At 39.6% G+C, this 16210-nt stretch overlaps 1 protein-coding gene across 2 annotated transcripts in view; it reads right to left on the bottom strand.

Annotated features, from left to right (window-relative positions):
• Window positions 1-16210, bottom strand: part of ADAMTS17 (ADAM metallopeptidase with thrombospondin type 1 motif 17) — a 340804-nt gene that overhangs the window by 130352 nt on the left and 194242 nt on the right. For both annotated transcript variants that reach the window (XM_079127336.1, XM_079127337.1), the window contains exons 11-12: window positions 1287-1388; window positions 145-290 (exon numbers count right to left, since the gene is read on the bottom strand). In XM_079127336.1, coding sequence (XP_078983462.1) covers window positions 145-290; window positions 1287-1388 — 248 coding nt within the window. The remainder of the gene's footprint in view (window positions 1-144; window positions 291-1286; window positions 1389-16210) is intronic.

Below are 16210 nucleotides of genomic sequence, written 5' to 3'. Positions count from 1 at the left end.
CATTCGACACTCAAGGCCCTTGCACCTAACCTTGGTTCTGTCTCATTTTCCTCGTGCTTAGTTCTTGGTATGAGGCAGTGAGAGTTGCAGGTTGGAAAGACCCAAGGAGGTACCATGGAGAAGGCCTGGTCAAGGGGGACTTACGGCGGGTTGTCACATTTCCTCTGCCGGAACCGTGCTCCTGTCCCACATGTCCGGCTGCACATGCTCCAGGAACCCCACAGGCTCCAGTCTCCGTCCACGTGCTCCGGGATGGGCGTCTTGCTCACACACTCCCCAGCACGGCACCACTGAAACACAGGCGGGAGGGCCAGGGCCCGAGCACTCAGCAGAGCTGCTCATTCCCCAAAGAACTGTGGGTCCCTCCAAGAGGCTGAAAATTGGTTTTTGAAAAATACATAAAAGTAGACTATCACAGGATATGCATATTTATTGTCTATTGATTCTACAAGCTCAACCTGATACCTATATCTCTCTGAGGTTTGGGTTTTGCCCCAAACTTCCACATAAAATGTGAACCATTGGGATTTTCTAAATTCTCAGGAAAAAGAATCATTCCACACAACTTGTGAAGGAACCCAAGTACTGGCAAACTTTGCTTAACATGACTGTCTCTCTCTTTGTAAGGTAGCACTTCTGGGTCTATGTAAGAACTAAGGGCGGGAGGTGGTGCATAGGGATGATAGCCAGTTCCATGTGGGCTCCACGGTTCTTTCTAAGGACAAGTGAAAGCCAATCCTCTAAAATGCCTTTTCCCACTGTGTGTGATTTAGTGGCTCCCAATCATAGCATCAGGATGAACCATGACTTCTTGTTCAATTCTTGCAATGAAACTGAGGGCAAAGCTGTGTGGCTTCTGGTTCTGGCCACCTCTCCTCTCTAATATTTACAGTCTTTTCTGATCAGGCTTGCCCTCTAAATGTCTAGCTAGAACTGAGCAACACTGTTTTTATCAGCTTCATTGCATGATAACTTTTTATGTACAGTGAGTGAAATTGTTTTCCATTTAGAGTAAACTGATGGAAAGATTCCCTTTTAAGTAAATTAACTCATGGGACAAAAGGAGTTATTCTAGCAAATATATTAAGTAAAGGATTCTTGTATCTTCATAATAAAAAGGTAAGTGATATAGGCACCTCTGTGGGCTCCATGGGCATTTCTGCAGTGCCTGTGGGATTTTCCAGGGGCTCCTGAGCAGAAAATATTCTACCTTTCAGAAGGAAAGGTGTCTGGTGCCCAAGGTGGGTAGGGCTACTTGCTGGCAGTGGTGGCAGCCAGGGGATTACCTTGTCTGCCCCACACTCGGTGCCATCCAGGGGAGGATCCAGCTTGGTCTTGCAGGATGTATCTCCTTCTACCAGGCACCACAGTCCAGCGCACATCAGGTGCTGCAGAACATGGAAAGGAATCGTGAGTGGCAAGAACACACACATGCATGCAGGTCATAACTGGGGTCAATGTGCAGTCCAATTAACCCTGAATTTGGGATATGAAATGTGGGGAAGAGGGAGGGTTATGAGTTGGGATGTCCAGAAAACAGGAGCATCATTTCACCTGGTTCACTGAGCTCAATGAAAACTTCAAATTTACTCCTAGGAGGGTTTGTCTCATTGGACTGAGTTTAGTAGTTCTACCATCTAGTTTTGAGGGTCTATGAGGAACCAGGGAGACAGCCCCTGCATCCTGGGAGTGATAAGCAAACAAATGCTTCCACTTAATGTAGTGAGGGAGAGGCAGGTACCTTGGGCTGCACGGAGCTCACTGGAAATGAACGTAACTAAACTTCATTAGAAAGGGTTTGCTGTAAGAGGCTGCTCTACAGTTGAGGCTGGAGGGGTGAGCAGCTGTCATGAGGGCCAGAAATGAGAGTCCAAATGAAGGGCTTGAACCCCATGGGGGTACAAGGGCAGCCTTCCATTTTCCCTGACTGGTTTCTAACTCAGCTGAGTTGTGCACAATTTCTTACAGTATTTCACCTAGAGAATTTCACAACTGCATAATTATACAATTGCAACAATTAATTCTACTAAAATAGGAATGGACATTTAAAAATACAGACTTCCAATTGTATTAATAAGAAATTTGAACATTGGCAAAGTGCTCAGAATGAAACAATTTACCAATATCATTGAGGTTGACATGGCTAGTGTCCTTCCCCAGAGGATTTATGTGCCGACAGCATCGTCAACCATGAGGGGATGGGAGGGGGTGTCAGGCAACACCCCCCATCCCTCTTGGGGATGATGCTGAGGCATTACTTCGCTTAGAGGTTCCAGGCAGTATGGCGCCACTGCAGATGGCAGTCACCTACTCATCAATGCACCTTTCTGACTTCTCCCCTGCTATAGACAGCCCTCTCACGGTATTTCCCGGGATCACTTCCCAGATAAACTACTTGCACCCAAATCCTTGCCTCATGGCCTGAAAATTGAAAACAGATGTGCTTAAGGATTTTTTAAAGACACAGTGCTTCCACGATGCCAAAGCCAATCATGGTTAAGAGGCCTGTGCTGGAGTGGTGAGATATGACCCTCTAGGGTGTGGCTAGGAGATCTGCTGGTGCACTTCAGGCAAAGAGAGGGGGTCCCTGTGATGTGGACAACATGGTCATGGTATGGTTTGCAAAGGGGTGTGCTCTGCTCAGTTTAGAGGTCCGCCTATCCAAGTAATCTCAAACATCTGCATGGAATACATGCACAACTGTGCGTCTACAGTCAAAAAATGTTTAGAGGTCGAAGGGACAAAAATAAATAAGAGAAAGGGAAGGAAAACAGAACTGAAGGGTGCTTTCAAAGAAAGCTAAGACAAGCCCACAGCAGCCCTTTCCCATTTTGCAAGTATGTAGAAGCTGATCTGTGCCCTTAAAGGAGTCAATGATTCCAGTGGAATATTGTTCAGAAAAGCCTACATGTTCCTCTTACTGTGCACCTCTCAATGGAGTGGTAAAAAGATGAGAGCGCCGAATACAGCACAGCTGGTCCCATAAAGACTGACTGCACCTCATTAAATGCTTGATTCCTTGCACTTTGACCCAAGAGTTCTTCGAGAGTGTTGCATCCATGTGCAGACACGTGTTCATGAGGCAACACTGACCCAGGAGGGAATTTATGGGGTAGGAGTGCTTGGGATTAAGGGGAATAACAGCCACATCAGGAGAGAGAGGAAGAAGGTGGTGTGAACCATTTATTATGCATTTTATAGACAGTGCTTTCCCATAAACCTTTTCTAATCATCAAAGAGATGGAGAACAAGGTTAGGTAGAGACTTCTCAGAACCCCAAAAGTACTAACCATAAATGAAAAAAAAATTAATGAATAATATTGTATTAAAATTAAGAATTTCGGTTTATCAAAAGACAACTGTAAGAAAATGAAAGAAGATATTTGTGAACACATGGGGGAAACATTCATAATACAAGTGACTAACAAAGTATTTGTACTAGAATATAGTTGAAGAAGAAAATACCCCAAACTTCTATAGATCAAATAAAGAGAAGACCCAGGAGAAAAATGGGCAAAAGACTTAAACAGATACTTCACAAAGGAGAATATTTAAATGAACAGGAAACATAAAAGAAAATGTGTCCAACCTTTTTAGTTACCAGAGAAAAGTAAATTAAGACCACCATCAGATGCCTCTGTACACTTACCAGAATGGTAAGAACGAAAAGCACAGGAACTCCAAAATGTTGACAAGAACTCTTGTGCACTGGTGATAAGATTATAACTTGATACAACAACTTTAGAAACTCTTTGGTAGTATTTACTAAAACTGAAGACATATACATTCCACTACCCAGCAATTCCACTCCTAAGTACATACTGAAAAGACCTGTGTGTATGTTCCTCAGAGGTCAAAGAGCTGACTTCAAGTGATGGGTCACAATCAAAACAAAGGTGCACTAAAAATAATGTGACAAATTGCATTTGAGTAATGTACATAAGGTTTATGTGAAACATAGATGAATTTTGTATTTAGACTTGGACTCATTCACAATGCATATTCTTCAAAGATATTGTCAAGATATTGTCAAAGATATTGTCAAGAATGTTCATTCCAACACTATGTAGGTTAGTCTCAAGGTAGAAGCCACCCAAATGTCCATGAACAACAGATAAAATATGATGCTTAAAACTATGGAATATGTATGATTTTATTTACATAAAGTTCAAAGACAAGTAAAACCATGGTATTGGGAGTCAGGATGATGGTTCCTTTTGTGTTCAATTTAAAAAGAATGGAGACAGGGCTGGTTTTGTGGCTCAGTGGTAGTGCGCTCACCTAGTAGGCATGAGGCCCTGGGTTCGATTCTAGGCACTGCATAAAAATAAGGGTGTTGTGTCCACCTACAACTAAAAAAAATTATTAAAAAATACATTATAAATAAAAAAAAAAATAAAGGAGAGTAGGCAAAAAGGAGACCTTGGAACTGCAGCTTCTGACCCAGGCTGGGCCACCAGCATTGCTCTGTGGGCCCAAGTCAAGCAGCAACCCTGCTCCAAATTCATTTTCACAAATGGTGGACAAATGGGTGGACTATATGATTGCCTAATGTTGTCTTCTAGATTGAAAGCTGGCATTCATGTCATGATTTACAAATGATAAAGTGCTCCAAAATCTGTCATCCTGTGCTGCATGACAGACTCCGAAGGCACTCTTTGGAGGTTAAGGGGCTCAGGCTGGGTCAGAAGCACGGTTTAAAGAAGGAAACTAAAATAAAGTAGCAGACAAGGTATTTTAATATGAATTCAAGACACTGACCTGAAATGAAAGAAGAGCTCAGTCTCAGATTGAAAAGGAAAGCTTTGTTCCAAAGAAAACAGCAAAGAATGAAGAACCCAGAGGCAGGTCCTGATAAAGTTATTAGGTGTCAAAGAATGCAAATATCCTTTGGACAGCCAGGCAAATGCATCAAACCAGAGATAACAGGGAAAGACATCTGCCATATGCAGATGCCCCTTTAGGAGCATTATCTCAGAGGCAGAAGACAAGTGCTAATAAAGACAAAAGAAAGAACATGGTCACGAAGTTTGTACAAGCTGAACATCCCTAATTTGAAAATTTAAAATTTGAAATGTTCCAAAATCTGAAACTTGTTAAGCTCCAACAAGACAGCTAGTATCAGTGGAAATTTCTACTCCTGACCTCACATGATGGGTTGCAGTCAGAACATAGGCACAATAAAAATATCATGTCAAATTCCCTTCAAGTGATGTGTATAAGGCTTACATAAAATATAGACAAATTTTGTATTTACACGTGGGTACCATTTTCAAGATATCTCATTATTTATATGGAAATAATTCAAATCTGAAAAAAATCAAAAATACTTTTGGTCCCAAGTATTTTTCAAATAAGGGGTACCCTATCTGTATCAACTAAACTTTTACTCAATTATTTAAATGGGGAACTAAAACTATTTTGAATATACAAATTCCTGGGTTCTTTTTTGGAGAGAATATCAGAAGATGAATTTTAGCCAACTAAGAAATTGCTGGAGAACCCATGGGAAAAGGACTAGCAGGGAGAACTGATCCAAGTATTGTTTGAAATCAATGTGGGACCTGAAGGTGGAGAATAGAAGGCACATGATGGAAATCCAGACAGGGAAGAAACAGAATTTTCTGGAAGGGTACATGGGGTGGGAGGTGGAATCAGGGGTGGAGATAGGGGTGCCTATATCCATACACCGATTTCTTTATTTTTCGAGCTGGAAGAAGAGCAGAAATACATAATATAGACAAAATAACTGAAATATGAAAAGTTTTAAAGGGAAAATGTTAACCACTCAGAAAAATAAAACATGGGCAGTGGAGGGGAGGGGCAGGGAGATGGAAATGTATTTGTTTCATCATACCCACGGAGCCAGGATACAGTAGGTACTGTGAAGAGAAGGGTGACTAACAGGCAGGCTAGATGCTACCTGGGAGGAAGGGCTATCCTTCCATGACTAAACAGCTAGGTACTGTAACATAATTTTATTCCTGAGCTCACCAGACATAAAGGAAATATCCAAGGCAGAAAATACAACACACACACACACACAACACAAACATATACCAATCTGTGAGGAACACATACAAGAGAAGTTTCTCCTAATGGCAGGCAATGGTTTTAGCACTGCAGTTAGAAGAATAAGTCTGGGGCTAGCGATCAGGTCAGGAGGTCTACCTGAGACACCTGGGTTAAACCAGGGAATCTGCAAAGGTGTTTACCAGTTCTGGAAAGATTAGTGGCGGCTAGTCTCTGGCTTTCGTTGAAACAAATGTAAGTTTTCCTGAAGGAAAGCAATCACCATTTTTGGGGGACTCAGAATTCCACAGTCATGCTCAATAAAAAATATAGTAATGGCTTATAAAATGCTTAAAGACATAGAAGATGAGGTTACAAAAGCAAGTTAACAGCAAGATATTATAGAGAAGAATAGAGAAACAAACATTTAAAAATTAAATATATAATTATGGAAGAAAAATTAATAAATTGTAACGTCACTGAACGAAAGAATTGGTGGCTAGAATGAAATTGACCAAATTATGCTATGTGCATGTATGAACATATCACAATGGATTCCAATTTTAGGTATATCTATAATGTACCAATTAAAAAAATAGATAAATAGAATGAAGACCAGTATAGCAGAGGAAGGGTAACGGGGATGGAAGAGGGGATGTATAAATATGGCAAAATGAATCCCATTATGTATAACTATAATACACTAATAAAGACATTAAAAATATGAAAAGAAAAGGAGGAGAGTAGTACAAAAGATGGGTAAAGAGACAGGGAGGACCAGGTGGGAAATACTAACATGCATGTGTAACCATAGACAGAGAAAGAGTAGAAAGAATGGGGCAAAGGGAAGACTGGAGAAGACACAGCTGACAGAGAGCACAGACCCAGCAGAACAGAGATCCCCCACTTAGTAGTGGGAGGCTGTCTTCCAATAAGGAACCCACATCTGTCTCTCACTAGTCACACCTTGAGTGATACCCTCCTTTTGATTATGGGATGAAAACTATTGCCTTGCTTTTAAAATTGTTTTTGAATTTAAAAACATTTTATTTTAAAATAAATTCTAAATCACATGAAGGACTGAGTGCTTGCCTGGGGATAAGGGAAGAGACCAATCTCGAGGGGCACAGAGGAGTATTTGAGTGAGGGAAATGCTCGGTGTACTGACTGGTAATAAACCTCTGTGCATTTGTCAAAATTCAAAGATTGGATATTGGACAAGGGCAATTTTGCTGGCTGTAAGTTACATGTTTTTCCTTTTTTTAAGAGAAAGTAATACTGGAAAGACAGGAGCTAAAAGTTTACCTGAGGTGAAAAAAATATAGGACTGATGGTTTTCTCTTGTAGACAGAAAAAGTACCTACTGTGTTACAAAGAAGAGTAAGATGAGAGATATCTCCAGCATGCAAAATATTCTTAACAACAATAAGCTTATGCAAAGGCAATACCTCTTTGTTTGATTTCATAGTTTGACTTGAAAACTGGATCTAGTTGTTTATTAGAACTAATTTCAAAATATGCATATATGAATTTACACAACTGGTACTGAGAAGCTCTTCAAAATATACCTGTAAATTTAAAAGTTTTGCAAACTCATCTTGGCCTGTATTGTGCAGAGTTGCAGCAGGTCAGCTGGAAGCACTTGACTGTACAGGCAGCTCTATCTTAGAGGCTTTGAACCACAGTGTGACCACTAACTGTCAAAGACAGCTGCTGTCTAACTTAGTTTCCCTTTGGCTATTAATTGTGTGGATACCTGAGATGCTGCCTCAACCAGAAAAAGAGCATGAGACATTCAAAGTCTGAGAAAATAAAAGAGACTGAAGTCCCACAGTGTCGTGCTTACTTCCAAGCAAGCAAAGGTGCTAATAAGCCAGTCCGGTCCTAACCAGGATGCTTTTAAAAGTCCTGTTTGGTTTAGGATTTGGCTTTGTCACTGTCACATTCATCATTCTCTTCCTCATCTTCCTCCCTCTTCTTGAAGCATTTTCATGTATCTACTAGCTTAAACCCTTTTCAGTGTATATCTGCAAGAAACTAAAGTTTTTGATTCTTCTGCTGTATTTGATAAGCCACTGCCAGTACTTTCTCTTTTCTTTTCCACTGGCACATGTCACTGGGAACAGCTCCTGACCAACCAGCTAGCAAGAAATGGAGGTGCTTAGCCCAACGAGCTGCCAGGAATGGAGTGCTGCCAATAACTACTCAGTAAACATGGAAGTGAATCCTTCCCTGGCTGAACTTTCATGTGAGACTGCACACCTGAGCCAACACCCATTGTAGTCTTGTGAAAATGCTAGGAAGCAGAAGACCTGCCTAAGCCATGCCCATATCCTCAAACCACAGAATCTGAGAGGTAATACATGCGTAATGTAAGCCACTGCGTTCTGTGGTAATTTGGCAATTTGGTAAGAAGCAGTAAAGACTTAACACAGATGCATTTTTTGATATACTTCTGTACACCAAAGACAAGAGGTGATCTTTAAAGTATCCAGAAGGGGAAAAACATGGAAGAGTAAATATATTCAGTTAATTACTGGAACAAGAATACCAATCTTCTAAAGAAGAAACATAAGATATAAAAAGCAAGGATAAACCAGAAAGTACGGTAAGAGGCAGCAAAAAGAAGCAATGGAGAGAAAAGTTAGCAAAAAATTCCACCAAAAAATTTCTAGAATACATGAATTGAGCAAAGTAGCAGGATATAAAATCAATACTAATAAATCAAATGCGTTCTTACACATTAGTAATGAATTCACTGAAAGAGAAATTAAGAAAACTACCCCATTCACAGTAGCCTCAAAAAATAAAATAGTTGGGAATCAATCTAAAAAAAGAGGTGAAAGACCTCTACAATGAAAATGACAGAACACTAAAGAAAGAAATTGAAGAAGACCTTAGAAGATGGAAAGAACTCCCATGCTTCTGGATAGGCAGAATTAATATTGTCAAAATGACCATACTACCAAAAGTATGATACATATTTAATGCAATTTCTATTAAAATTCCAATGACACTCTTCATACAACTAGAAAAAGCAATCATGAAATTCATTTGGAAAAATAGGAGATTCAGAATAGTCAAAGCAATCCTTAGCAAGAAAAGTGAAGCAGGAGACATCACAATACCAGAACTTAAATTATTCTACAGAGACACAGTAACAAAAACAGCATGGTATTGGCACCAAAACAGACACACAGACCAATGATACAGAATAGAAGACAAGGAGACGAACCCACATAAATACAGTTATCCCAAAAAGACAAAGGCACCAAAAACATTCACTGGAGAAAAGATAGCCTGTTCAAGAAATGGTGCTGGGAAAAATGGAAAGTCACATGTAACAAAATGAAATTAAACCCCTATCTCTCGCCCTGCGAAAAACTCAACTCGAAGTGGATCAAAGACTTAGGCATTAGAACAGAGACCCTGGGCCTAATAGAAGAAAAAGTAGGCCCAAATCTTCACCATGTAGACACTAGCATTTGACTTCCTTAACAAGACTCCTAAAGCACAAAAAGTTAAATCAAGAATCAATAAATGGGATGGACTCAAACTAAAAACCGTCCTCTCAGCCAAAGAAACCATCAATAATGGGAAGAGAGAGCCTACAGATTGAGAGAAAATCTTTACCACATGCACCTCAGATAAAGCATTAATCTCCAGGATATATAAGGAACTCAAAAAACTTAGCACCAAGAACACCCAAATAACCAACCAATAAATGGGTTAAGGAACTGAACAGACACTTCACAGAAGATAAACAATCAACCAACAAATATATGAAAAAATGTTCAACATTTCTAGCAATTAGAGAAATGCAAATTAAAACTACTCTAAGATTTCATCTCACTCTAATCAGAGTGGCAACTACCAAGAATATGAGCAGAAATAAATGTTGGTGAGGATGTGGGGAAAAAGGTACACTCATGCACTGCTGGTGACAATGCAAATTGGTGCAACCATTATGGAAAGCAGTATGGAGATTCCTCAGAAAATATGGAATGGAACAACCATTTGACCCAGTTATCTCATTCCTCAGTTTATACCGAAAGGACTTAAAATCAGCATACCACAGTGATGCAGCCACATCAATGTTTGTAGCAGCTCAACTCACAATAGCTAAACTATAGAACCAACCTAGCTATCCTTTAACAGATGATTGAATAAATAAAATGTGATATATATATAATATATATAATATACACACACACACACACAATGAAATATTACTCAGCTTTAAAGAAGAATGAAATTATGGCATTTGCTGGTAAATGGATGGAGCTGGAGAATATCATGCTAAGCAAACTAAGCCAAAGCAAAGGCTGAATGTTTTCTCTGATATTCCAATGCTAATTCACAATGGTAGCGGGGGACACTAGGGAAGAATAGAGTTACTTTAGAGTAGGTAGAGAGGAGTGACGGGAGGGGAAGGGATATGGGGGTAGGAAGGACAGTAGAGTAAAACAGACATTACCTCATGTACATATATGACTGCATGATCAATGTGGTCCCACAGTATGTACAATCAGAAAAATGAGGAATTATACTCAATTTATGTATGATTTATCAAAATGCATAAATGCATTCTAGTAGCATATATAACTAATTTGAACAAATAAAATTTAAAAAAAGAGAAAAATTATAATACAAAGAAGGTACAAGTACTAGGATTAGATATCTGACCTAACAGTAAATGAGCTAAAATTACCTATCAAAGAATTCACCAGATGATAAACCAAAACTCTATTTATTATTTGCTAGGTAATAATAAATGCTTTAAATAATGATGCAATTCAGAAAGTCAAAAAGAAAGGCAAAGGACAAGAAATATTCCAATGTCAGCCAGACTTGAATCCAGAATCTGAAACATGAAATAAGACAAGGAAGGACTCCTTATACTGTTAAAAATACAATTCTCAGTGGGGGTTTTCAGCTCTAAGTATCTATATACCAAATAGCTTAGCATTAAATCTCATGAAACAAAATTTGTTGAAATAGGAGGGGAAAACAATAAATAAATTAGCAAGAGTTCAACTCATCTTTGTTAGTTTATCACAAATAAATGGGCAAAAATATAAGGATATAAAAGGTCTAAATAACTTAACAAGGTATTATTGACAGAACTCTATACCCTGAAACAAACATACCTTCAAGGTCATGGAATAGTCATAAAAACTGACCTGAATAAAATATGAGAATGAAAACTGTAGCACAATGTAATAAAATAGGAACTGAATTTAAAAAACACGATAGAATAAATGACCTTGACTCCTGGAAAATTTAAAACTCTCCCTCTAAAAAATTTTGTGGTCAAAGGGAAAAATCACAATCCAAACTTCAGATAATGAAGAAAATAATGAAGATGAAAACATTACATATCAAGATGTACAGAGTACTTGGAGGAATATTCAGAATCTCAAATACACATGTTAATCAACAAAGAAAAAAAAATTAGTGTTCAAGAAGTTTCAAGAAGTTTGAAAAGGAAGGCTGAGTCAGGCAGATTACATGTTCAAGACTAGCCTCAGACTTAGGGAGACTCTATCTCAAAATAAAAAATAAAAAGGGCTGGGAATGTGGCTCAGTGGTAATGTGCTCCTGAGTTCTATCCCCAGTACTTCCCCCTGAACCCCCCAAAAAAATACTGGAAGAAGTCTTGGTGAGAGTTAAGATATATTTCATTTTATACACACAGGTACACATGTGAATATTTAAAACTCATGTTTTAGCTGAAGGTCTAATTTCTTTAATATATAAAATTTCTAAAAAATCATTTAAAAAAGATCAATGATCCAATACAAAAAGACTAAAATAAAAAACGATTTAAGAAGACAGTTTACAGGCAGGATATGGTGGTACAAGCCTGAAATTCCTGCTACTCAGGAGAATGAGGCAGGAGAATCTCAGGTTTGAGGCTAGCCTCTGCAACTTAGTGAGGTCCTGCCTCAAAAAAGTGGGGGGCGGGGAGAAGAGTTGGGGATGTAGCTCACAGGTATAGTGCCCCCAGGCTTAACCCCCAGTAAACCTGGTGGGGGTGGGAAAGAGAGTTCACAGAAAAGAACACACTGGCTCTTTAATACCTGAAAAAACATGTTCTAACTCATTAATGAAAGAAATGCAATTCCACCTGCACTAGATTCATTTCCTAAATGCTTAGATTGTCAAAGATCAGAAAGACTGGGTAAAACACAGGGAAGCAGGTACTTTCCTATGTTGCTTATGAAAATGTGAATGAATAAACCTCTATGGAGATCAATGGGGCAAAATCTATCAATGACAGAAAAATACATGTGATTTCATGTAAAGTTCAGAGACAGGTAAAACCAACTTGTGGGTCCAGAAAGTAAGACAGAGATTACTGCTACAGGTAAAGGGAGATAAGGGGGAAATAGGGAAGCTTCTGGAACTCTGGAATGCTTATTTCCTGATGTTCTGGTCATAATTGTGTGCTCAGTTTGTGAAAAATGAATGTAACCATACACTTATGATTTTGTACATCTTTGTGTTTCATGTTGTTATAGGTGAATAAAATTCCAAATATTATATAAGTGCAAACATGATCTTTTATCCCCTTCTAAGCATATTTATACTATAGATCAAGGGTTCTCAGTCTGGGGAGAGATTTGCTCCCAAAGGACATTTGGCAATATCTAGGTCAGGGATAGTCACAACCCCTTACTTAGAGCAGGTAGAGGCCAAGGATGCTGATAAACATCCAAACTACAAAGTTGGTCCCCAATAACAAAGAATCATCCAGCTCAATGTGTCACTAGTGCCCAGCTTGGGAAACCATGCTACAGATAAGTGCAATTATTAATGACAGTAGGGAAAAGTAATTACAGTGAAGAATGATAATACCTTAATCAGCAAAGTGACTGAAGTTAGCACCACTAGTCATAAGACAGATTAGCCTTATCACTTCAGTGGTATTCTTCCCAATAATACATAACCTCAACCTAGTTATAAGAAACATCAGACAAACCCAAATCACAAAATAATTGAACAGTACTCTCCAAGAGTGTCAAGGTCATGAAAGAGAAGGAAAGACTGAGGAACTTCTATGGACTGGAGGAGACTAAGGAAACAATGACCAAATGCAAAAGGGAATCCTGGTTTGGAATGTGGTTCAGAAAAAGGACATGAATGGGAAAACTGGTGAAATTCAAATGGTAACAGGAAAGATTTAAAAATCTTTACATATTTTTAACTGATATAGAAATTGTACATATTTATGGGGTGCCATGTGCTGTTTCAATCCTGTATACCTTCTGTGATGTGAAATCAGGGTAAGCATATCTATATCCTCAAACATTTATAATTTCTTTGTGAATATGTCTTGGTCTTAATGGGTCTCTGATTAAAGAAGATGTTAACAAAAGGAGAAGTTTGGTGCATGGTATGTTCTATTTTTATGTCTCTTTTTTGAAAGCTAAAATTATCTCACAGTAAAATTAAAATCTAACACAATCTATACTTAGAAAAAAGTAAAAGGGTGGACAACTGTATTTTTACTGGTATTGACCAACTCTTTGAGATGCACTGTTAAGTGAAAAGAAGGCAAGATTCACAAAAGTATGGTGAGGCAGGCTAATATTTTCATGAAAAAGGAAATGTATAAATGGTTATATTTTGGATTTTATTCCTTATGTATTATTGCTTACTCATAAAAGAAATAACATAATTCCAAAAAATTCACAATGATAACTGAGCTCCTGTAGTAGATATGGTCTTTGCTATAGGTTGGATCATAAATTTCTCTCTGTGATCAATGTGTTAAAGACCAAGTCCACCAGGACCTGGAGGAACCTGTGAGAGGTGGGACTAGTGGGAGGTCTTCCAATCATTAGAGGTTTGCCCTTGAGGGGGGCTGGGGGATTCCAGCTTGTTCCTCTTTCTCCCTCTGCATTCTGGCTGTCATGAGATAAGTAGCTTTGCCTCACTATGTGCTCCCCGACTGTCTTGTCACAGGCCCAAAAGCAATAGGGCCAAATGACCATGGACTGAAACTCTGAAACCAAGAGCTAAATTAAAGCTTCTCTTTTTATAAGTTGATTATCTCAGATATTCTCTTACAGTAACATAAACCTGACTAACACAGACTTTGATATAATTAGTGCCCACAAACCTGTTTACTAAGTTCTTATTTGAATAATTAGAAAATGTCAATGACTTTTCCAGAACAAATTCTTTCACTTCATCCTCAATACCACTACTCCTTTTAAGTCCTCTTCCTCTTTCATCTGGATGACTGCAATCACTTCTCACTGGTTTTCTTAATTATAATCTTCTTCATACTCAACACAGCTTGCAACACAAGATGAACATAGATGACAAGTAAACCATCCCTCACTCTCTTCAGGACCCAGTGAAAACTTCTACTCCTGTCACAGCCCAGTCCCAGTTCTCATTTGAACTCCTGTTCTTCTTTCCTTGATACCTCCATACACACCTGTGCTAAATGCACCAGAGAGCAATCTCTGCCTTGCAGAGGCAGCTGTTTGGCTTCAAGGGCTTTTTCCTGCCAGTTCTTGAGGCCTGACTTCTGCAGACTGTACCATGCTATACTGGGGATACAGGGCAGCCAGTGAACACGGCCTCCTGCCTGCCCTCAGGGAATTCAGTCCAGGAATGAGTAAGTGGTCTCCATACAGTCATATTCCTCTGCATTCCTTGAGGTCAAATCCAAGTGTTCATCCCTTGTGAAGGAAGTCTTTCCTCTATCCCCACCAGAAGAATCCATCAGGCCTCTAAGAGCACATTGACCTCACTGGTCCTGCCAGAGGACAATTCCACATCTTACTTACTGCACCCCTGGACGCTGAGCTCCTGGAGGGCAGCAGCTGTCTCATCTCATTAGCTGGCACACGGCCCCAGCAGCACATATACAGACATACCCCATAAAGTCATGCTGAATGAATGAAATGAGCAAACAATGAATGAATGCATTTGTAAGTAAAGTAATGGGTTTCCACAGGGTGAGACAAAAGTGGACATGGGCTAAGCAATTACCAAGCCCAGGCATTCATTATTTAAGTGCTTCCTCAGAATTATCTCATTACTACTCATACCACTCCTGTGAGACAGACACTCACTGTTCCCATTTTACAGATAAGAAAATGGAGATACGTGACTGATTCATCTAAGCTGTACAGGGGGACTGTCCTAACCCATAAGTTATTCTGCCTCTCCAACAGTCCCCAATTTCCTCTTCCTGCTTTCTCTACCTATGATCTTGCATTCCCTGTATGGGGCAGAGGGAGTGCTTAGCATCTTGTTTTATTTGCAGTGGAACAGAATGCTCCCTGCACAGCTGCAGGCTGTTCCCTCTGCCTGTGAGGCTCTAGCGGTTGAAGATCCCTATCCAAAAACACTTGGAGCCTGAAGCATTGTAGATTTTGGAGTTTTTCAGATTTTGGAATATTTCATCGACTTTACCAGTTAAGCATCCTTAATCCAGAAATCCAAATCCAAAATCTGAAACTTCTTGAGCATCAAAAGGGATCAAGAACTTGTGAGGCTTTATGTGCAAACTTCACAGGGCAGCATAAGCCTTGGCTTGAAATGTGGCACCTGAGAGAAGGCAGGAAACATTAAGGGGAATATGCTTCAGCCGAATCAGGATTGGGGGGTACCAGACTCCCCCCAATTCCCATTGCCCATGATGGCACTTCTTCAATTGCAGCAGAAAACCATTTGCCCTGCTAACCACACACACACACACACACACACAAATGAAAACAGCTCTCTGGCTTAACATGTGTCACCTCACAAGCTACATTGATGGTTTGGTGAAAGGCACATCCAGTCTGTCTGCCACACAGTTCTTCAAAGTGCTGTGTGACAACTAAGCCAGCAACCAGCTTCCATCCCTGGAGTGCTATGAAATACCAGGAAGGTCTGAGTTCCTCAGAAGAACCTCCTAGACCATGCACTCAAGCCCTTACCATTTTTATTTGACAGGTGGTGGCCTTTTCAAGGACTGTGAAGGGGACTGATGTCGTTTTGTCTCTTCCTGAGTACCAAGAATTGAGAGAGCAGCTCTGATTTAAAGTGATCCCCAAGGGGCTGATTATGTAAACTCCCTCAACAATGTGCTGCTGATAACACAAGCCAAACGGAGATAAAATAAAACTCCAAGGGCTGGCTGCATGAAAAAGTGACTAATCCAAATTTTCCACAAATACTACTGCAGTTT

Source organism: Sciurus vulgaris (genome assembly GCF_902686455.1).
Source record: "Sciurus vulgaris genome assembly, chromosome: 2".
NCBI lineage: Eukaryota > Metazoa > Chordata > Mammalia > Rodentia > Sciuridae > Sciurus > Sciurus vulgaris.
Note: the sequence above shows the minus strand (reverse complement) of the source record. Positions and strands in the feature narration are given on the sequence as shown.